This window comes from Monodelphis domestica, chromosome 3 (assembly GCF_027887165.1).
Source record: "Monodelphis domestica isolate mMonDom1 chromosome 3, mMonDom1.pri, whole genome shotgun sequence".
In the NCBI taxonomy this organism is placed as follows: domain Eukaryota; kingdom Metazoa; phylum Chordata; class Mammalia; order Didelphimorphia; family Didelphidae; genus Monodelphis; species Monodelphis domestica.
This window is the reverse complement of record NC_077229.1, coordinates 429,330,050-429,354,133: the sequence shown is the minus strand read 5'-3', so window position 1 is coordinate 429,354,133 and position 24,084 is coordinate 429,330,050. Positions and strand designations below refer to the sequence as shown.

The 24,084-nt window shown below is 34.3% G+C and overlaps 2 protein-coding genes across 11 annotated transcripts in view; one reads left to right on the top strand and one right to left on the bottom strand.

The window, feature by feature from the left end:
- The window catches only part of C3H18orf54 (chromosome 3 C18orf54 homolog), a 45,788-nt gene extending 30,443 nt beyond the window's left edge, over positions 1-15,345 (bottom strand). The window contains exons 1-7 of one of the 8 annotated variants that reach the window (XM_007486693.3): positions 15,226-15,345; positions 13,888-14,022; positions 12,872-13,176; positions 10,870-11,628; positions 10,450-10,600; positions 7,208-7,316; positions 5,499-5,630 (exon numbers count right to left, since the gene is read on the bottom strand). In XM_007486693.3, coding sequence (XP_007486755.1) covers positions 5,499-5,630; positions 7,208-7,316; positions 10,450-10,600; positions 10,870-11,628; positions 12,872-13,172 — 1,452 coding nt within the window. In that variant the 5' untranslated portion in view covers positions 13,173-13,176; positions 13,888-14,022; positions 15,226-15,345. Of the gene's footprint in view, positions 1-2,175; positions 3,709-5,498; positions 5,631-7,207; positions 7,317-10,449; positions 10,601-10,869; positions 11,629-12,871; positions 13,177-13,887; positions 14,023-14,683 lie in introns of those variants that run through there. The other 7 variants (XM_007486701.3, XM_007486696.3, XM_007486690.3 and 4 more) reach the window with 7 other exon arrangements.
- A 47-nt stretch (positions 15,346-15,392) lies between these two features.
- STARD6 (StAR related lipid transfer domain containing 6) overlaps positions 15,393-24,084 on the top strand; it is a 36,755-nt gene continuing 28,063 nt past the window's right edge. Inside the window, exons 1-3 of one of the 3 annotated variants that reach the window (XM_007486688.3) lie at positions 15,393-15,776; positions 20,393-20,486; positions 20,670-20,719. In XM_007486688.3, coding sequence (XP_007486750.1) covers positions 20,397-20,486; positions 20,670-20,719 — 140 coding nt within the window. In that variant the 5' untranslated portion in view covers positions 15,393-15,776; positions 20,393-20,396. Of the gene's footprint in view, positions 15,777-15,933; positions 16,098-20,392; positions 20,487-20,669; positions 20,720-24,084 lie in introns of those variants that run through there. The other 2 variants (XM_007486689.3, XM_056824450.1) reach the window with 2 other exon arrangements.

Below are 24,084 nucleotides of genomic sequence, written 5' to 3'. Positions count from 1 at the left end.
CTGTTTATAGAGAAAACAGAATTCAAATTCCCAGAGTTGGCAGAGCCAGTTGCAATCCAGCAGATTTCAATTTCTATCCTACTTTAGGGTAGCAATACAAGGACATAGGCCTGTCAAGAGAAATCTTTCTGAGGTTGGATAGGGAAATTGGGGAGGGTGGTTGGGATTGGACAAAAAAAAGCAATATTACAGATTAATATTGGAAATCAAATGATGTAGTATTAAAATTAAATTTCTTCATAAGAACTATATTCTTTATATATATCCTTTCCATGCTATGGCTAAGTAAATCTTTTATTAACTGTCAATCAGTTAGCATTTATTAATTGCATTTATTAATGTGCCAGGTGCTGTAACTGAGTATATAAAGATAGGCAAAAACAATTTCTGCTCTCAAAGAGCTCAGTCTAATCAGGGAAACAACATGTAAGCAATTAGGCACAAACATAAGATTATTTATGATAAACTGAAGGCAATCTTGAAGTGAAGACAAAAAGTTTAAGGAGGGCTGAGAAGGGCTTCTTGCAGAAAGTAGACGTTAGCTGAGATCTGAAGAAAGCTGGAGGGCAGAAAAGTTTAAGGAAAGCATCTTGGGTACAGGAAAACCAGAGAGAGTCAGGAAATAGTATTGTGTGCAAGGAACAGCATAGATGCTAGTATCACCAAAAACTATATGGAGGAAAGTTAAGTATGAACAAGACTAGAAGGATTGAGGGACTTTCTTTGAAAGGCAAAAAAAAAAAGCATTTTATATTTGATCCTGGAGGTGCTAGAGACAGACAGACATACAGATAGACATTGTCAGACTTGTATTCCTGGAAAATCAGCTTAACAGCTAAGTGACATATGATCAATGAATGTTTCATTCTGTTCCAACACTAAGCCTAAACTACCCAACTGGGTTGGGTCAGGTCTAGCCCACAAAAATCAGTGAATACTACACAGCTAATGTCAGTCATGCTTTAGACACAAAGATTCTAGGATTAAAATCTTGCATGCACTATGTCATTCTACCTCTAATTGTAGTGTGTTCTACTAACTTCTTCCATGAGACAAATATGGTCTTGGTATCTAAACCAGGGAAAGAGGGGCAAAGAAAGAACAGAACAATGTCACTGATGATAAGAAGAAAAAATATTAAATCAAATCCTTCCATGGAGATTAAAACAGCATATCTTTAAAAATCACGACTATAATTCCAGAAATGCAAAAATAATGAAACATTAGGAGAATAATTAACATAATCAGGCAAGTAACAAAAAAAAATGATTATTTTAACTGATGTGGAAATTTTGGGCATGATACAGAATTTATATATACTTTAAAAAAGGCAGAAAGGGACCCTCTTTAATGTGACCAAAAGTATATATTCAAAACCAAGAGCTTGTAATGTTTACACTTCAGAAAACTTAAAAGCTTTCTCAGTACAAATGGTATTAAGGCAAGGTCTCCCCTCTCCCCATTATTTGATAGTGAAATTCTACCTATAGCAATAAGACATCAGCAAAAAAATATCCCTATATATAGACAACATGATGCTGTACTTAGAAAATCCTGGAGAATCAATGAGAAACTAATTGAGATGATTAGTGGCTTCAGTAAAGGTACAGAATATAAATTACAGAAGGTACAGAATACAAAATTACAGAAATAATCTGCACTTCTATACAATCAGTTATAATTAATACAATTCAAACAAAATCCAGGAAGAAACAATAATAAGAATCCCATTCAAAGCAATTACAAAATTTGAAATATTTGCAAGTTAAACTACCAAGACACATGTAAACTTTAGATAATGACAATTACAAAATATTATTTAAAAAAAGAAAATAAATAAGTGGTGAGTGCTCATACTTGGACAATGACAATATAACAAAAAGAGTGAGAGCAAGAGAGAGAAACTATATCAATTTATTATAAATATACCAAAAATATATTATAAAACAAAAAGTCACATCTCAAAGTGATCAAAAGATAGTTTTCAAAAGAATTGAGAACCATAAATGATCACTTCAAAACTTGATACAGATAGACCTTGATCCAAAGTTCAGTATTTAACCAAAAAAAGGTCAATGAATTAAAAGATATGTATATGTATATATATATATGTATATATATATATATATATATATATATAAATATATAATATATACACTAAAAACATTTAAAGAAGCAAAGAACTAGAAACAAAGTAGATGCAAATCTTAGGAAGTGGCTAAATGTTACATATGGAATAGAATATTATTTATTCTGTGAGAAATGAAGAATATGATGATTATAAAAAACTCATGGAAAAACATGAAATGATAAAAGAACTAGGATAAGAACTAACAAAAAATGCACACAGTAGCTACAACAATGCAATTAAAAAAAGTTATTCTCCTGTTGACAGATGTTCAAAAAATATCAACAGGTAGTTTCCCAAGGAAATAGCCCAAATCACTATTGTTGTTGTAGTTCAGTCCTTCAGTCTTTTCCAACTCCTTATGACCTGGTGGACCTTAACACTCCAATATTATTCACAAGGTTTTCTTGGCAAAGATATTGCAATGGTTTGCCATTTTCATCTCCAGTGGATTAAAGCAAACAGAGGTTAAGTGACTTGACCAGGGTCACACAGCTATAAGTGTATGAGGTTGGATTTGAACTCAGATATTCCTGACTCCAGCCCCAGTGCTGTAGTTATTGAGCCACTTAGCTGTCTTCCAAATCACTCTTAAGAAATATACAAATTAAAACAACACTAAGGTTCCGCCTTATACCTAAACGGTTGGCAAAGTTAACAAAAAAGGAAAAATGACAAATGCAGAAGGGGGTGTGGGGAAAACAGGCACGACAATATACTGTTGGTGGAATTGTGAATTGATCTAGTCATTCCGGAAGAACCACAACCCAAAAGTTACTAAGCTGTGCATACCCTCTGACTCAGTTATACCGTTACTAGGTATATACCCCATACCACAGGTACAAAGATTCAAGGATCAGCTAAAGTCCAACTTGAAGTGGGCTGGCATTACACCAAAGCAACTAGAACTCGCTGCCTCTGTCAGAAGCAGCTGGCGAGCCCACATTCACCAGGCCGCCACCACTGTGAAGATGAGAGACGTCGACGTCTTGCCGCTGCGCGTGAACGCCGACACCAGGCCACATCCGCACCTCCAGTAACTGGCGTCCCAGGCCCCATGTGCCACAAACTCTGCGCCTCAGCCTTTGGACTTCAAAGCCACATGAGGGTACATCAATAGATGATAATGCACAAAGACAATCGTCATTCTTGGTCACCCAGAGACTACCACTACAGGTACAAAAATATTTATAACACTCCTTTTTGTAGTGGCAAAGGAAAAAGCTGAATACATAATGGTATAAGAACATAATGTAAAATTAATCTGTTGTAAAAAATGATGAAGGGGACAGATTCAGAAAAACCTAGGGGAAGACCTTCATGAACTGAAGTGGAACAAAACACGCAAAAGCATGAAAAGTTACTATAACAATAGCACTGTAAAGACAACTGTCTTTGAAAGATTAAGAGCTCTGATCAATACAATGACAAATCATGATTTCAGAAGACCAGAGATGAAGTACATAAGTGAAAGACTTTAAATTAAGAATGAGACATATATTTTTTGGTTATGGGGAATTTGTTGAATTTGTACACATTTTGGTAGGAGGGTTGTCTTTTCCTTTTTTAGTTGTTCAGTTCTGGGAAAGGAAATGGGAAGGAGAGAAAATTGATGCTTGTTAGTTATAAGAAAACAAAGATTAAAGGAAGTTTAAAAAAAGTGAAAGGGGAAATGTTTTTTAAAAATCACACAATAGTAGGTCTAGTTATGCTTGCTTCTGATATAGTCTCATTATAACTAGCATTTATAGAGGTACTGTGATATTTAAGCAACATTTATGTTGAATATATAGTTTTTAGAGATTCCAGATTACAATTAGGTCCTGAGGAAATATAAAATTTGGAGAGAGAATTATTATGTTTTGATTTTCTTCCTCTCACTGTCATTTTAAAGTCAATATGATTTTGAAGTCAATATGGGTGCCTTAATTTAAAATAACAATAAACTACCTATAAAGGTGTTCTGACCTTGGAAAGAGGGTTAAGTCTATAAAGCCTAAGGTTACTGGATTTAAATGGTTGATAAATTCAATTAATCCAAAACATAATGTGCCAGTTAAATATTTTTTACTTTTATATTTTATATCACAGTGAGAAGCATTTATTAAAGATACATGATGAGTCCAAGAGAGTTATATCATATAGCTAATGATGGTTTATATGAAAAAAAAAAACTGAGTAAAAGTGATCTTCCAGAAAATGTAGGATCTGATGAAGAAAGAGGATGGCTCAGTCATGTAGTAAGAGTGAGAAATAATGGACAGAGAACCCAAAGGCTAGCTGAAGGACTATCATATGAAAGAGACTCTAAACTTGTCCTCCTAAGCCTCATAAAGCAGAAGTAGGAGTAATGAATGGAAATTGTTGAGGCAGATTTTAAGTCAATATAAGGAAAAATTTCTTAACAATTAGCATTATCCAAAATTAGTTGGACTGTCCTAAGAGGCCTTGGAAAAATACAAGTAAAAAAAACCCCACTAAATTCCCATAAGATTAGCAAAATTAACCAAAAAAAAAAAGGAAAATTACAAAAGTAGGAGAGGAATATAGGAAAAACGGGCACATTAATCAATTGTTCAGAGCACAGAGGCCAGATAACTATTTAGTTGAAGGCATTATAATGGGAATTCCTGCTCAAATATGTGTTGAGCGTGAATGTCTATTAGATTCCTTTTAACTTAGAAATTCTATGAAAATGAAGAGGTGGCAACCAGTGTAGATACCTCTTAAGATTTACTAATACAGTCCTTGGCTCAGGTACCACCTACAGATGATCAGACAATGTCCAAAACTATCTAAAATCCCATATTTCTCACATGATCATCATGACAATTACAGCAATTCCACCCACCCTTCTAAATGTTAGAATCTTTCGAAATATAGACTATAAGACTGTCTCTTATGTAGTCACCGTCTGTGGCTATTCTAATATTTTCTCTCTGTTCAGGAAATGGGGTCCGGACAATTGTAGGCTATTTTCTGGGATACTTTCTATTTTTACCAATACTGTAACTATTGTTTTAAATATCAACCACTTAAAATCTAAGGCAGATATGCTATAATTTTATAAAAATTTTTGTTATATATTCCCATTTTTAAAAAAAGTTAAGGCATAGTAAAATAAACTTAAAACTAAATTATTAAGCACTGCTCATATAGTTTGTTTCATATCTCCCTAATAAAAATATAAGATCAATGAAGTTAAGGACGTGCCTTAGAAATTTATATCTTCTAACAACTAACACATTAAACATAATAGGTGCTTAATAAATGTTTGCTCAAGTTGAATTTACTGTGTATAGGAATAAAAATACATAAAGATTTTTTTACAAGTTCACAGATCTTAAAAATAAGTCAAATATTTGCTTACTTGTTTAATCTCTTCATGTGGCTCATCATATTTATATCGATTAAAACTTTCTTGCACTGCTTGAAGGTTAAATAACATTTGTTTCAGAGCTTCAACAGGACCATGATGTTTACCTCCAGATAGTGTACTTGTCTAAAACCAAAACATATGCTTGACCTTCCAAAGTCACATAGCAATAATTTCTTAATCACCTACTATTTTTATAATCATAGATTTTTAGTTAGAGCAGAACTGCAGAAATCATCTAGACCAACTTCATAATTTTACCATTACTTATTGTCATTAATAATAATAGTATGCACATAAATGCTTTATATTTATAAAAGTGCATATTAACTAGATCCACGCAACAACCACTCTATGAGGTAGGTAAGCAAAATATTATTATTCCCATTTTGCAGATAAGGAAATTGAGGTTCAAAGACTTTGTTCAAGATCACAGAGTTAGTTAGTGGCAGAGTGAGGACTAGAACATAGGCCTTCTGACTTTCAAATGGTTTATTATATTAATATGCCTGGAAAAGATTTATGCTAATATATTTTAGAATTCATTCATTCAACATTGCCTAATAATACTCATGATCCAATTCTTACCTTCACTGATATAAAAACAAGATAGCTACAAAACAAAATGTCACCTGCTGTTTCAAGCTTGGGATGTTATATATGTTCCTTTTAAAAATCAGTGATAATGATTAAGTCACTATTTTTTGACTTCCAATGAAAGTGTTAAGTGTCCTAAATAGCAAAAATGGTTAACAAAGTGTCAAACAGCCATTAGAAATGAAAGAGCAAGAATGACTTAACAACACTTTTTCTCTCATACAATTTTAGCTAGATGCTAAAAGCTTTTAATAAACTGAGAAGGAAAACAAAGTAAGGAAAAACACCATCAACAAACATTTATTGTGTACCTACTATAGCAATATAAGCATAATTTTACTATGGTTAATGAAGAAAGATTTTGAATGGTTTTGTAAAAATTCATCAAGAGGAGGGTATCAATACAAACCTCCTTAAACAGTTTTAAGAACTGAAACTCCAAACAGTTTTTTTTTAAACTATTAATTCTAATGGGTCAGAAAAGTGACTTCAATGTATATGTGAAATGCCTAGCATAGTCTTTTCATGTCAAGTTTATCAAAGCTATATTTTCATATTCTATATATAATTTTTGTTGTATATTTGGCTTCTCATATAGTACCTATATAGAGTATTTTTATAACATTTCCTCAGATTTGGGACACAGGTATATGATTTGAAATTATTATAAAGGCTTAAAGAAATGTCAGTAATATCTCTGATTTTTACAATGCTAGTTCCCTGTCAGGAACATAATTTCCCCAAAGATAACACTGTAAAAATGGGAAAATAAAATTCATATTACTAAGATTCACTTTTTAACACTTTTTCCAGGCATTAGTTAAAAAAAAATTGAGATTGTTAGTGGAGTTATAGTCCCAATTGTTACACATTTATATTATCTTAAAAAATCATATCAGTTGGGTTAGGATAAATTTTGCTCCCTTTTAAAACAACTTAATTGACTTTTTACCCTGTAACCAAGACTTAGTATTGATTCTAAAAGTATTGATTCAAAAAGTAAGGGTTAAAAATAATAATATTTAATTGATGACTCAAGAGAAAATCATCCCAAATAAGAAATTAATATTTGTCATGAAACCCATATAAAGATAACAAAAAGTCACCTTTACCGAATTATCCTCATTTAAACAATCCTCAAGGAATCCATGAACACGTGTGACCTTTATAATTTGTTGAGGTTTTTCACCACAATCCACGGGCACAGGTGATTTACTAAATAGAAATATAGGGTAAACAAGTAATACTGTCATCTAGCAGTATGATTTTATTAGCCATAAATTATGGTAGAGCTATACTGATTTCAGACTAGAAATAATGGTTTAAAGTATTGAAAAACATAACTTAAATAAGACCATTTTAAGAAGAAATGTAGTTTTATTGCTTCTAAAGATATATATAGCAGCTTGAACTAAGTTGACAAATCTGTGTATATTCTCTAACTAGTGAAATGGACATATTTAATGACCTTTTAAACATTACTTCAGAAACCGAGTATGCACAATTAGCATGCAATATGAATATGGAGCTGCTTTAAGCAGTGTAACCTTGTTTGTTCAACTATCAACAAATCCAAAAGAATACAGTCTGAATTAATGAGCACATGTTATTGTAAACATTTTCAAAAACTCAGTGAATATGGAATGAGGTTGGAAAATCATAAGAAAACAAGAATGGTGTGCTTCTTCCTTATAAGTTTTTTTGTTTTTTAAAAACCCTATAAATCTCAAATTCTCAAGGCGTAAACATTAAGCAAATAAATTGATCTGATCTGAAGTAGCTTGGTTTCGTAGACAGACTACTGAACTTGGGTTCTGGCAGACCTGGAATCAAATTCTAACTGACACTTACTAGTTGTGTGGCCCTGAACAAATCAATAATAATAACACGCATACATATATACACACACAAATATATGTATATAAACATTAAAGGATCTGTATAGAGATTTAAGTAAGCCATCTCATTTGAACCTCTTAGGTGCTATCATTATCCCCATTTTATAGATGAAGAAACTGAACCTGAGGAGTTGGCTTGACCTCTACATTCCCTAGTTTCCATATCTTTAATATGAGAGAGTTATCCTTAATGGCTTCTAAAGTCTCATCTAAGTGCTTAATTTATAATCCTATGATTTCTAAGTTACATATAAAAAGTTTCATCATTTTAGTGTCACATCGTTCCTGTAAATAAAGATGGGAAGAAACAAAAGAATTTAAGGGAAAAAATCTAAAGAACAGCTAGAATCTGTAGGAGTCTCTGAAAATAAATGTCTAAAATCTGGCAATTTGATATTCTTTACATTATATTAGTAAGAAATATAGTTTAACTTTAGCTAATGATCAAAAGCTAGGTAAGTTAATACCTAATCTGTTAGATACAAAAAAGAGCCTCCAACCCACTTATTCCTTTTCTTTTTATGTGCTATATTTCTAACTAAATTGCAAATTCCTTGATGACAAGTTTGCATGCTTCACATGCCTAGCAGTTCTTGCGCATAGTTACTGCACAAAAAATTGATTACTAACCAAAAGGGGATTGCATTGTTTTAAGAGTTCTTGAGGGTCCATAAACTTGTTTTGAAAAAAATATTTTGATAACTGTATTTCAATATATATGATTACCTTAGTAATAACAGGTATTTTATCTTACATATTTAAAAAATCATCCTGAGAAGGGGTCCAGATGCTTAATCAGACTAATGAGACTAAAAGGCCCATGACTCAAAAAAGTCCATTCTATTTCGAGAAGATATACACGATGAAGAACTAACAAGGAGTCAGTAGACCTGTGTTTTATCAAGGTCTAAGGACCTTAGATAAGTCATTAATTACCCCATCATTATTAGCTTCCACTTCCATGAAATGCCTGAGAGAACCAAAATTCTGTGAATATAATTAATGAAGATAGCATCTTATATATGTAAATACTAATTCCTAATTGTCAATGTCCTAGTTTTTCACAATTAAGCACTTGGTTATACTATGCAATACAGAAACAGGGATCTTCAATCAAGTGTTTAATTGAGGGAATATGAAGTGATTAGATCTCTACTAGGTTCTATGATTTTCCTTTCTTTTCCAAGCAGCCTTGCTGGGAAAGTCAAATGCATATTTAACATCCTTTACTATCAGATTTACTAATCAGATTAATAATGATTTCTTCTTTCTGTATTTCCTTCATTCTAATTATTTGCCTATCATAGAAAATAGGATAATATATAATACTGTTATACAAAGAAGTTGTAGGTACCCAACAAAGGAAATAAGAGATTACAAAATCACAGATCAGAGTAAGAAGAGATCTTTCTTCATTTATGATTGTTTCTCCAAATAAAGTTCCTTTGACTGGGGTCATCAAGCATTGCCTATAAGAGAAGGACCTCTTTCCTCCAAAATTATAGAGTTATTAACATTAATTAATTTAAAATTAATAAGTAGTATTGATAATAATTAATAATTATTCTTTATACCCACTGCAATTTCTTTAGGTGTTCTAAGTCATGAATTGTTACATAGAGGTACCTATAAAACAAATATTCTTTGACTATTCCTTCAAAATAAGAAAGAATGGGCATATTTAGTTGCCTTCCAGAATAAAAAGGGGAAAAAACTTAGAAATGCTGTATTGAGTTATACAACGTCATGTCATTTTGTAGTAAAAAGAATCACAATTTAACATATGGAAGATGACTAAAGGTATAAAATTACCTTTTTATGTGTGTATATATATATAGGGTGTCTCAAAAATATTAATAAGACTTCTAAGTCACTCTGCCTAAAGTCCTTTTATCTGAAAAACTGCTCCCAAGGCAAATTTCCTTAGGTATTACAGCCTCTATGATAAAATGTAATTTCTTTCTAGCTCTTAAGGCCTGTCACAACCTTGGACATCCTATTTTCCTAACCATCCTCCCTCTCTGAAATCCAGTCAAAATGACCATTTCTGTAGTTCCACACAGCACACACCATACTCCACCTCCCAGTCTACATGTATTTGCAGTGAGATGCCATGCCCCCGTGTCTAGCATACTCTTTACTTCCGTCTCATAGAGACCATCTGAAATTTAGATGAAGGCTTTCCAGATTCCCTTAACTAGTTAGTGCCCTCCATCTCAAACTATCTTGTATTTAACTACTTAGTGTGTGCATAAGTACCTATTAACTGTATATTTTTACTTGTATCCCTCATGAGAATAAAGAGCATTTGAAAATGGGGGCAGTTTTCAGTCTTTCTTCTGCTTGTCTCCCCAGTGCCTGTCACACAGTAGTGCTTAATAAAGACTGGTTGGTTGTTCTATTTTTTCCCATTCCAATAACATGATTTATTATTATTATTGCTTACTTACAAAGTAACTGGAATATTTTCCCATGATCTTTCTGCTTCTAGTTTATCTAGAGAGCAGGGATTGACATCATTTTTCATATAACTTGACGATTCTCCAGAAGAATGTTCTAAAGTTCTCTTGGCCTTCAGAATAAGCAATTCAATTTTGTCATCTACATTATTTTGAAAAATAAAATTAGATATTTGAGAAAAGTGAAATGCAAACATCATTACTTCAGAAAGATACATCACTCAGACCACATATTCACAAAATCTGAAATGTGTATATAGTACTGAGAATTTGTTAAATGTTAAAATGGCATTTTAGGAAAAAAATACATTCAAAAGGATATACAAACTGAATTTAATAAAGGGTTAAATATGTGTTATCAGCTTGATTCTCAGTTTTAATGACAATATTATAAAAGAAAAGAGGAGTTACCACTGAATGGCTTTTTAGATTGACCCGAGAAAGGTCTAGTCTCATATTGAAATTGGCCAAGTTCACAGCTCCGTTTACAATTAACTAATACTTTGTCACTCCTGGAGTCTGAAATGCTACAATGTCTAAGTGAATGTTCATAACAATCCAATTTATGAGCAAATTGAGTTTTCCTTTTTTCCATGTAAGTGTGTTCACTTTTTTGCATCTCAGCACTACTTTCACTGTATGAATCAGGTAACAAATCTTGATCGTGTAACCAAAGTGGATAATTGTAATCAGGAACACTAGATATTCCTGACACATTAAGATCAGACTTCTGGCTAGTAAGCCATCTTGGGTAATTTTTTCTAGTATGGTGGTGCTTTGAATTTTCTTTGGGAGAAGACATCTCTGAAGAATATGTTGATGATGCTGAAATGTATTTACAATGCTTATTTGGAGTTTTTTTAATCACACCATAATGTTTTTCATTGGTATCTGAGAATAAAACAGGAGTAAATAGGTCCTCATTTCCCACAGGATTACAATGATCTAGAAACCTGGGATTTCGTTCATAGTATGAAGCTTTTTTAAGAAATTTTCTGTCCTGCTTGGTATTTTGATGCACTGATCCAAGATAAGTGTTGGTAGACAATGATCCATCTGGTGGAAAACGTACTAAATCATCAGTTGTTAGGCTAATAGAGTCGATGTCATTAATCATGGGATTTCTAAAAGACAATGACTTTGATCTTTTGTAGTCAAAGTCTTCAACACCTAAAAAAATAAAGAAACATTTGTGCTTACCCTTATGTTTCATATACAAATATAATTATAAAACTAGGTGATAAACAAATTATTTTTTTCTATTCTTCCTTCCACAAAGTATGTTACAAGTAATAATAAAGTATTTTTGGTTCACAATGAAATTTCACCTCATTGTTTTTGTCATCATCATTCTCTTGGCTAGTATGTTTCTTTCTTTCTGTTTTGCTTATTCCAACTATCCTCTATTCTCTCTTCCTCTTTCATAGTGTTTTTTTCTTTTTCCATTTAATCTTTTACTAGGTCTTTTTCTTTCACTCTTAAAAATCTGAGTATAAAGCCTAATAGCCTTTAAACATCCCCACTCCCAGTTCTTCATCTGTGCCAATTAAAGAAATAATACCTTTGATTTTTCTGGGACAGATGGATCAGACCAAGGATTTAAAGGAGCAATATTTTAAATAACAGCAAAACATGATCACAGATTAATTGATCACTTAATTTTTATATTATCAAGACTAGTATGAGAGAAGGGGGAAAGAAGCACAGAATCAAAGAATCATTAAATTAGAAAGGAATCAGAGATAACAGAATCCAAACTCTTTTTTAATAGATGAGGAAACCAGATCCAAAAAAAGGGGTTAAATGACCTGTTCAAGATTGTTATTAGTGATCAGGATAGCACCAAAACGCATTTCTAGTTCAGAATTCTTTCCTACACTCAGCAAGAAGGTAATAAAATATAAGGCTTGCTTCCTGAAGTTACCTAGTGCAATTTACTCTTTGGTTTCCCCTATCTACTATCAATAAAAAGAATCACAGAAATGTCAAAACTCAAAAAGTTTTTAGTTTACAATTGATTCAAAAGGAATCTTTAACTGAAGAAGCTTGGGAGCCAAATATAATCACATAATGCCTTTAATGAAAGATCAGGTTTTGCAAAATAATTTTTATCCAGAAGCAATTAGGTAGCTCAGTGGATTGAGATTCAGGAGGTTCTGCGTTCAAATCTGTCCTCAAGTAATTTTCTAGGTGGGTGACCCTGGGCAGGTCACTTAACACCAATAGCCTAGCCCTTACTGCTCTTCTGAATTAAAACCAATATTTAATATTGATTCTAAGATGGAAGGTAAGACTTTTTAAAATGACAAAATAATAATAATAGTTCTTATCTGGCCTTTTCTCCCCACAAAAGTACTAATCTTCCAAAAGTACAATGATTCAATTATACATAGATAGAAATATGAAAGCATACCCTTTGGTGGTTTAGAAAGAGGTTTGGAGAACTTGGAATTTTGAACAAGGTTAAACTTTCTAATACTTTTATCACGATACATAGAGTTTAGCTCAAAATCATCGATATAAGCCTGTAATGCCTGAGAAGCAGAGCTGTAAAGCTTGTTTTTATACTTTATAGGTCCACTTGAGTTTGAGGAATTCTTGCTCTTTGAGCTGCAACTTGTTAGAAGAGAAGACACTGTAGATTCAGGAGAATAAGTACTGCATTTTTCAATTGGCTTTGCCATGGTTTTCTCGAAATAAACTCCTACTTCCATTCATCTTTAAAACAAAAACACAAAAAAAGGTACATGACATTTGCATTTAAGTGCTATGTGTAGTGACACTAATATAAGCTGTAAATATGTTATTGTTCCATTATAGCAAGAGTTCTATGTGTCATGAATCCTTTTGACAGGCTGGTAAAGTCAAAGAACCTATTCTCAGAATGTTTTTAAATGGATAAAATAAAATTAAAAGAAAACTATTATCAAAATAGTCATTGAAATAGTAAAAAGACAAGTTCATGGATCCCAAGATAATAACCCGTGCTTTTAAGGATGAAACAATTATTAATATTCCCTCTCAAGACACTTTTGAAATACTCCATATATATTAGCTATCCAAATGTTTGACTTTATTTTGATAGGAATAATAGGAAGCAGAAAAGGCACCAAAAATAACAAAAATTTAATAAATAGTAAACAGTTTTGATATATTTATAATATTTTATTGTTAGAACTTGAATCTTTAGTTATCTTTACATATTATATTAAAACCTAGCCCCCTCCAGTATTATGCTGTGGGTCTCAATTACTCATCACAAGGGTTAAAGAAAAGGGCAGATAAGAATTATGGGAAATACTTGATACTAGATTTGAACCCAGGCCCTTCCATCTCCATACCTAGCTCTCTATCCACTAAATCATCTAGACCTCCCTATAGTTATCCTTTTAATAAATGTGAACAACCACAACCCTTTTCAGTACTTACCTTAATGCTGACGTTGTCTACTTCACTTCATGAAAGGTTAAGTATTTTAGAAATAAATTCGTTTAACTCTTTTCCATTAGTAAAATGAAGAAATTATTTCTGTCAGCCTTACAGTACTAATAGTGTTTATGGTACCTCAGAAAAAAATGAATTTATTATATTAGAATTTAATATATTATTCTATTCCTAAGAGATCAACAGATATTGATCAACAGATATGCTGCACTAAATGCAGAATCTTATTTTTAGCATTTATCTCCAATTGTAGTATTATAAAATTAAAATCAGTTTAGTGGTGGTAGTGTGGTGACTCAGTGGATCAAGAGCCAGGCCTAGAGACTAAAGGTCTTGGGTTCACATTTGACCTCAAATACTTCCTACCTGTGTGGCCCTGGGCAAGCCACTTACCCCCATTACCTACCCTTTTTACCTCTCTTCTGCCTTAGAAGCAATACACAGTATTGACTCTAAGACAAAAGGAATAGGGTTTTTTAATTAAAATAAACTTGGTTTTTCTATATTACTTTTCAGATAAAATGTTTCTTATAAATTGAATTTCATATAAAATTATATTAATACTCAGCAATCATTTGCTTATTTTTTAAAAAAGGTTCCAAATTATCTAATTAGAATACAGAGGAAAAAGCAAGATGTAGATGTCTTATAGATATGAATGGCAATTAACATGTCAAAGACCAAGGAAGTGGTAAAATGAATATAAACTATTTTTCCTACAATTCTTCTACAAGCAAATAATTACAGGAGGAAAAGGTAAGGTTATTATTGTAAGAGTTACCTGACCTCTTAAGTTCCAGAATATCTCTCCACTCACTCCACTGAATAACTTGCCCCCTCTTTCTGGAGGGCACTCCTCCCGAAGACCTTATTAAGGATTTCTTTAATGTAAGAACCATTTACTGAGAAGCTTCTGTATGTACACAGCTCTTGAATGAACTGAAATGTCACGAGTTTTACTCCCCAATCTGGCCTACTTAAGTCCTCGTCCTCTGAAACTAAACACTCCCCACTCGTCCCCCCCAAAACCGGAGTCCGACTCCCGGGAGGCAAAGCTCCCAGCAGTTGCACCTTCCCCCAGCCCCACCTCGAAGTCCATCTCCTTCCTCTCCCCTCGGGTTCGGCGCCTGCAGAAGGTGCCCCCCCCCCCCTTCGCCTCCTCCAGCTTTTCCCTGGGTCCCCGCGGGGCATCAGCCGCCTCGCCCCACCAAGAACCCCGCGGGCTGCAGACTCAGGCGGCGGCGTCTTTCCTGCCTGCTCCTTAGTCCCCACTCATGGGGGTGACACAAAACGCGACCCACTTCCGCAGCCCCCGACCCATACTCGGGGTATCCACGAGTCCGGGCCAGGGGCGTCGCATTCCCCTAGGAATCGCTCCTCGCTTCCGCCCTTCCTGCCCCGTCACAGCTGACCGCGGCGCAGTGCAGCGCCCGCCCTTTCTTTCAAACCGACTTCCAACAGGGAGCTGGGGCTGCACGCATGCGCGGTATCGTTCTCCCTAAGGGGGTCGACGATGTGTGAGGCTTGGGCCGAGGTGATATGAGGTAGAGGAGATATGTTAGGCGCGGCGCCTTCTGGGAGTTGTAGTTTTATTCCCCATTCCCCCCTCCATCCCTCTTGCAGCTGTGTGGAGGGGTTCTGGACCACTACAAACTGCCCTGGCTTCCTTCCCACCTCCAGTCCATCCTCTACTCTGTTCCATCACCGCGACTCCTCATCCAGCTCGAGCTGGAGACGGGCTTTTCCTTCTGCCTGATCTCTGAGGCTGTGTGAAGGGAAGGGGTGAACGAGGGGAACGCCAGGGCTATCTTTGCTGCTGTTGCTGCTGCTGCTTCTGCCAGAGAGACCCAGCCCTGCAGCCCCAGTTCCTCCAGGTGAGCCTCAGTCTCCTCCTTATCCAGCCCCTCTCCAAGAAAAAGAACCTCTCATGAATGGAGACATCTTGCCTGATCTCTGTGGGATACCCAGAGATGCCCAACACCCCTCCCCATCTTCTCCCTCCTCCTCCCCACTCACCCCACCCTTTCCTAGGCATCAAGCTGTCCTGCCTGAATCTTGCCTGACAAGGTACAGCCAGCACTGAGGAGAGTGGTTGGTGCTGGATTTTCCATAAACGCCTTGGAGAAGCTGACTCCCAGGGAAGGATGACAATATCCCAAGCTCATATTGGAGTCGCAGGCATTTCAGAAGGGGGAGTATGTCAAATGTTTCAAAATCAAAAACTGTATTTTTTAAAAAGTGTCTGCATGTTAAAGAGGGAAGGTGTGGGAGAGGTACCTAATTTCAAATGGTGTTGGTATTAAAAAGGAGATGCTCTTAACCTTTTTCCACTCACTAAATGTGGAAAGATTACCCTTAATCTTCGATAATTATGGTTAAGTTTCAGCTGATGTGACAATAAATACCACTAGGTAAATGATAATTTGGTTTTATTCCTCTTCTCCTTTGGCCTCTAATAGAATCAAAAAGCTTTGACTTTTAAAAAATCCCTTTATTCTCTCTCTTCTATTTGACTAATTTCTAAAGTCTGAAGCTATAAAACTGGGATACCTCTAAATCTGGTGATTTCTAGGCCAATATCCAAGATCTTTATCAATATATGCATATATATTCTATTAATTATCTTTTGAATAGGTATGTGTATATATATAACTGTACATAAATATATATCTATACATATGCAGACACATACATACATATGCATATATTCATACTGTAGGAACCACAAGCCAATTAAAGAGAAAGATTGTCAAATATGTGAAAACATAAAATAAAGGTTAATGATGTGATTTTGAGTTTGTTTTGTTCCAACCTAATGACTTTTAAAAGAGATTGTATTTAACATTTTATTGTTAAAATAAGGATTTCCAAAAAAAATGTTTCTTGTAAATTTTACTTTAAAAACTTTTTAGAGTTCTTGATAAGATTGCTCATCCTTTAATTTTTTAATCAGTCAGCAAAACTTCATTTTAAATGAATATAGATGCCCCCTAACTAGGGTTTAAATTGTAAATAATGGAATATTTTACTTTAATTTTAGAAAAACAAAATATAAAATAAATGATCGAATATATTAACAAAATGATTTCAGCAAAATATATTGCTTTTTAACTTGGAGATGGAAAACTTGTAGAGATTTGTAGTATATACTTAATGGCTACTGCAAATTTGATAAAGCAAACATTTATTAAATACTTACTATGTGCAAAGCATTATATGGGTTCCCTTAAGTCATGGAGCCTCCATTCTGGCAGGGAGATAAGATATGAATACAAACAATTATAATATATAACATAAATATGAATATATATGTATATGTAAATATGTATGTATAAATAATGTAAATATAATATATAATATTGTTATATATATGTAATATAAATATAATATATAACATAACATGATAAGTACATTCGAGAAGTATAAGAGAGACTTATGGAAGGAGGGGGAGTGCAATTTACCTAACAAAAGGTATCAAGATGGAATTTGGGTTTTAAAAACTAGGCAAGAAATTCAGCAGGTAAAGAGAGACATTCCAAACATAGGGAACAGCATGAGCCAAGATAAGCAGGCATGAAAGGGCAGGGATTAATTGGGGAACTGAGGATTGTCCAATCTGGTTGCAGTAGCTCAGAATATAGATATATTAAGAGAAAAAGTTTGAAAGATAGGATGACAAGTACCATGCAAAGGAGTTTAAACTTGATTGACCATAGAGGACACCTGAAGTTATTTGAGCCAAGATCTAACATGATATAGGCAAAAGAAAAATTATGCTGGCAGTGATATGAAGGATAGATATGAGAGGAAAGAAAGTAGAGGGTGAAGAACAGTTAGGAGTTTGTAACAGTCCAGGCAAATAGATAATAATATTGAGGCTCTGTACTGCAATGGTCAGTGAGAATAAAGATGAAGGAACAGATGCAATACGTGGTTCAGACATGGAATAAATAGAAGTTGGTAGTTGATTAGCTATAAGAGGTGAGCAAACAGAAAGAATCACATATAACGCCAAGGTAATGAACCCAGGAGTCAGCGATATTCATGTTTGGCCACAGAGTGAAGTCAGAGCTAATACGTTTCTGAGGAACACATTCAAATACATTGCATTTGAGAAACTAGTGGGACATAGAGTTTAAGATGACTTTTAGAGGGTTGGAATTATGGGTCTGGATCTTAGGAAGAAGGTCAGGACTAGAATGAAATTCGGAAGTTTTCTGTAGAGAGCCAATGACTGAAAAAGTTAATGAGATTGCCAGGGGAGAATGAAGAAAAGGGCCGAAGAGGGACTTTTAGGAAGCACCAACATGGTAGCTTTAAAAAGGAAAAATAGTTGCTAAAGAGTAAGGAGTAGAATCAGGAGGACATAATGTCTGATGAGAGAATATATAGGAAGAATAAATAGTCAATAGTATTTAAAGTTTCATTCTGATTGAAGATGATAAGGGCTGAAAAGAGGGGATTAAAAAGTCTTTTATAACATTTAAGAGAGCAACTTCAGAAAAGTGCTGGGGTAAAAGCTTGACTGCAAGAGATTTTAAGGGAAACTGAGTAGTGAGGAAGTAGAGAAGCAAGTGTAGAAAACTTTCCCCTAGAAGTGTGGAAGAGGAGAAAGGGCTATAAGTCAAGGGAAGACTTTTTCTTTTTTAAAGATTGGGGAAGAGGAATGTATTTATAGGCAAATGGGAAGTTGCCATTTGAGAAACAGATTGTAGATGTATGGTGGAGAAGGAATGATGGTTGGAGCAATCTTGAAGGAGTAAGAAGGGAAAGAATGACATGTGGAGGTAGAGGGGATCCTACCTCTTCTGTGAGTGGAGAGAAGGAAAAGAGGCTGACACTGCTGAGAAGGTTAAAGGAATAGAGGAGAGAAACTAAATTATATTCTTCTAATTGGGAAAGCAACTAGAAGTTAAGTGAGGCATTTGGGAGCCAGAAGATAAAAGGAAATATTTAAAACAGTTGCTGTGAAGAATTATGTAAGAAGCCAATAGACTAGGATTGTTGAGCAGAAATAAAGCACTAGTCAAGGATATGCACCGTGAATTTGTAATGGGTAAAATCAAGTAAATTTCTCTTTTTTCTCCAGCCATCTTCAGCAGGATAAGAACAATGAGAGTGAGAATTATCGGTAGTTAGAATTTTTAGACCAGGAAAAGAGAAAGATCTGAGACAAAGGATTAAAAGGTAGTAGCTAGTAGAAGATTAATTGGCAAAGGCCAGATGTAGAGGCAAGTTAAGCTAGAGTAGTTATCTTAAATGGAATTATTCTCATTACTATTTTTTACTCATTTTTATTAGAACTGTATATGACTGAAACGTAATACATATTTGTATCTATGAAAGCAGAAATGTGTCAATAAATATCAGTCAATCAAACACTAAATATTAAACCCCTACTGTATGACAGGCACTGTGCTAGGTGCCAGGGATATAAGTATAAAGAATGAAACCATCTTGATTCACAATAATGGGGGAGAAAACATGTACTTAAAAGAATATATTCTTCTAAGTACTTGTATATATATACATATTTACATACATATATTTTTCTGTGTACTTATATATGTATATATCACATTAGTATATAAAGTCAAGTCATATGTGCATATATGTATATACACACAAAATATGTATATACACACAAAGTACTTAAATACAAAGTAGCTCAGGACAGAAAGAACTGGGAGTTGGGGAGATCAGGGAAGGTTTCATGCAAAAGTCTCTCAGCTTAACACCTGGAAAAGTGCTTTGCATATAGTAGGAGTTCAATAAATGTTCAGTGTTTGTGATGAATAAATTCATCATCACTGATAGGGGGGAAAACACTCAAAAGCATGTTAGCATTATCTGTACATAAAGGCAGTTTTATTTAAAGAACTCGCTTTTACTACCAACTTATTTCTACTCTTATTTCTACTCCTGAACATTTAGACCCGTTGTTTTCAAAACCGTAGCAATTATTTGGTAATTGGGTAATTAAAGTACAAAGTTTGTAAGTGAGCCAGCCATTACACAAGCCTACATCTAAACTGACTGAAGTTAAAATGCTTTTTGAACCCACTCACTATTTTTTAAAAATCATCAAAAGATCTGTATTATAAGAAGGTCAGAAAAGAAAAGAATGTGAGGGAATACTACAAAGAGAGAAGTTGGAATGAAGTGTAGAATTAATGTCTAAAATATTGCATGTTTAAGGTAAAAAAGAGAAAATATTAGTAAAACATGCTTAGATTGTTTTAGTTCTCTATGTAGGTATCAGGGACCTATGATACTAAATTGAACTGAATTCCTAACACTCAGATGAGACTGGAATAACTGACTTGGATAGGAAATATACACAGAAAAGAGTGGGGTGATTTTGTTATTCAAAACACAATGGATTTATTAGTAAGGAACAAAGTGCCAGAGGACAACATGACTGTAGAATATTTTCATTTCTTTGTATATGAGTTTCTTCTACCAATCATTTGTTTTTAAAACTTTGCAGATAGATGGACTTTAAAAAACTTGCTGATGAAGTCTCCCAAGAGGTTTTAGCATTCAGCCGAGATACATCGGGCTGGAAAGTGACTAAAACTTCAGTAAGAAAATAAGTTACTATGTTTCAAGAGATTTTTTATGACATACAATTCGTTGTAAAGACATTTGATTTTTTTCATAACGAACAGAAAGAGATTCGTTGTTTTTTGTTGTTGTTGTTGTTTTAGTTTTAGTTTTTGTACCTGACAGCTAATTTTTTTTGTGGATTTTTATTCCCTTTTGAGAAAAAGATAACCGTTTCCTGGAAGCCTTCTAGAAATTACGATGGACATTTGTGAGTACTTAATTACCTTTTTTGCAAGTAATTAAATTTGCAGCTTTAAAACTGTAATGGCACTGGTATAAATGGAATTCACAGTTGTTTTGTAAATATGAAGTTATATAATGGAGGTCAGAAGGTAAATAATAAATTTTCAAGTCATTATATTGAAAAGTGACCCAAGAAAATATATTAAAATTATATCCTCCAATCATTCATTATCAAATCCAAGATAAACAGAAGGAAAAAAATGTTGACAAATTAATATCAGAATGCAAAGAAATTCTTAGCTACAGAAATAATTATTGTATAGGGTTTAGATTTAGTTTCTTTTTTCTGGAATTAGACTCCTACTCTTATTTAGTAGTTTTGTTTTTTATATTAATTTACTTAATGGACACTTCTGACCTTACATTATGTGAAACACCAAAAAGGAAAAGTTGAATCTCCTGATTTTATTTTTCTATAAGCTGTTCTTCAAAGTCAAATAACTGTTAGGTAATTAAATTATAAAGATTGTACATGGACCAGTAGTACACAGGCTGCATGTGAACTAAGATTAAAATGTTTTTTGAACTCACTCACTGGTTTTAAAAGTCATCAAAAGTTATATGTTATAAGTTTTATTGTTTGGTCATGTAAAGATTGATAGTTTAAATCCTGGAACTCCAGAGAAATAGTTAGACCTAATGTTTTAAAACCACATATTTAGAGTTACTCATTAGTCAGATTTATTATAGGAGGTACCATATGAATATACACACTGACATGTATTTTTCATACTTTAAATTAAGTAGATTAGGTGTGTATTCATTTGCTTCTTTATCCTTTTTGAGGCTTTATCCTCTTTCAATTCTGCTTTTTTCCTAGTTTTTGTCTTTTGTCCTATTCCACTAACATCTCTCTATCTGTCCTGTATCTTATCCCCTCTAATAGTTTGAATTGTCAACTAGCAAAACAGATAAATCATTTTCTGTTCACAGAAAAGAACTAGAGGCCCAGGTGCATTTATTTTAACTGTGATTTTCTAGCAATGATACTCCCAGAGGCAGCATGATGGAGTTGAAAAAAGCACTAAGCTTGGAATTAAAAGTTTGAATCTCAGAGTTTTAATATCAGTTTATTCAGTCTGGGTAAATAATTTATCCTCTCTGAAAAATGGAGCTAAGAACACTTGTAATATTACTTCACAGAATTGTGAGAATCCAATAATATATTTTGTAAAATGCTTTGTAAACCTGAAAAGTTCATATAGATATCAATTTAAATGACTTCACCTATTAACCATAGGAATTTTAAGCCAAGGAGTAGTAGCAGCGGTGGCAGTGGTAGTAGTCGTAGTGGTGGTGATGGTGGTGGTAGTAGTTAGTGTAGGCGGTGGTGATGGTAGGGATATTAGTGGTGGGAGTAGCAGTGGTGGTGGTAGAGGTAGTAGTGGTGGTGGTGGTGGTCATACTAATAAAAAACACATTTATAAAGGACTTTGCCTACCCTCCCGGATCCCCAATCTCTACAGCCATCCTGTTAGATTAAGAAAATAGTAGTGTCTGTTGAACAGAAGCAAAGACAGACTCAGAGTGGTATAAAAGGGATGTAACAGACTGTGCTTACTAGTAAGAGGTGAAAATTAGACGCGAATTAGGCCTCCTGGTATTATGACCAGGGTTCTTTATCCCATGCTGCCACCTCGTGAAAGAGCGCCGTGTTGTGTGGTTTGTTCCTCAGCGGAGGTTTGGGGGGGCATCTTGAGATCACAACAGTACAAATGCAGGGCTACTGGACTCCGTACCGAGGCAGCTCGCAATGTCATTACTTCATTCAACAATTATTTGAATGCGGCTCTGTGTTAATATATTAAAATATGTAAGACGCTGTCCTCCTGCTCAAAAAGCCTTCCATTTGAAATCGTTTTTAGCTCCATCTTAGAGGTTATTACACCAGAGCCACCTTTAGCCAGCTCATGAGAGCCAATGCTTAAATCTCAACTGTAAGCATTTTGCACCTTGGAATTAGCAAACGCTGCAGAACTTCACTTGATCAGCATATTTAAATTTCTTTCATGTAAAGCTGAAAATATGACTATAAACAGTTTCTTTCACTCAAAACTAAGGAAGACTTTTCACCACCCCACCAAAACCACCCCATGAGAATTCTAAGAAGGATGGTTTTTTAAATGTTGGCATAAAATATATCCTTCACATTTTCAGTTTCATATTAAATAATTTAAAAACTATACTAATGATTGTTTCAATGTCATATTGTCACAGATAGCTAAGAAAACAATCAGTCAAAAAATTGACTTCTTTTTTCATGTAGAAAGTTTCACGCAGGGGGCAGCTGGGTAGCTCAGTGGATTGAGAGCCAGCCCTAGAGACGAGAGGTCCTGGGTTCAAATCTGGACTCAGACACTTCCTAGCTGTGTGACCCTGGGCAGGTCACTTGACCCCCATTGCCTAGCCCTTACCACTCTTCTGCCTTGGAGCCAATACACAGTATTGACTCCAAGATGGAAGGTAAGGGTTTAAAAAAAAAGTTTCACACAGAGAATGAAATTAATCTGACACTTGGCATATTCTCATTCTAGCAGTTCTCTTCTAGGTCCTCCTAGATTTCCTCCCTGAGGATTCTAGCCCAAAATGCTGTAGATTTTTCTTTAGATCTCTGGATCTCCTTTTCTGAGAATCTGTGGGACACACATATGGGCTGTCTGTTACCTCTTCCTCTCTCTCTAAATAGCTGTCCATCTTTTCTGGTCATGCATCTGTGTCTTTGGTAATATCTTTTATGCCACTGTTTGAGGACAGTTTATTGTCACTAATACACTGAAGTCTATTTGTCTCCATTTTGTATCTTCCTTTTGCCCTTGGGCTGACTCAGACTCTTGATTTCTTGCAGAATGTGGTATAACATAATAATAAACAATAATGACGGTAGCTTTCTACTTAGATGTTGAGAACATGGACTGTTTCATTTATATCTTTATATCCCCAGTACCTAGCATGTTGCCTTGTACATAGTTAGACAGTACTTTAAGATTTGGAAACTTCTTTACAAATATCATCTCATTTGAGCCTCAAAACAACCCCAGAGGGTAAGTGCTATTATTGTCCCCATTTTACAAATGAGATAGCTGAAGCAGGCAAAAGTTAAATGACTTATCCAAGATCACACAACTATGATGTTTCTTCCAATTCAAGTCTCCAGACTCCAGAATTAGTATTCTGTCTTTTTGTTGTTGAATTGTTTTAGTCATGCCCTTCTCTTCATGACCCCATTCGGGGTTTTCTTGACAAAGATACTAGAGCTAAAGAAACTGAGATAAGAAGGGTTAAATGACTTTCCCAGGGTCACACAGCTAGTATATTTGCTGAATTCACATA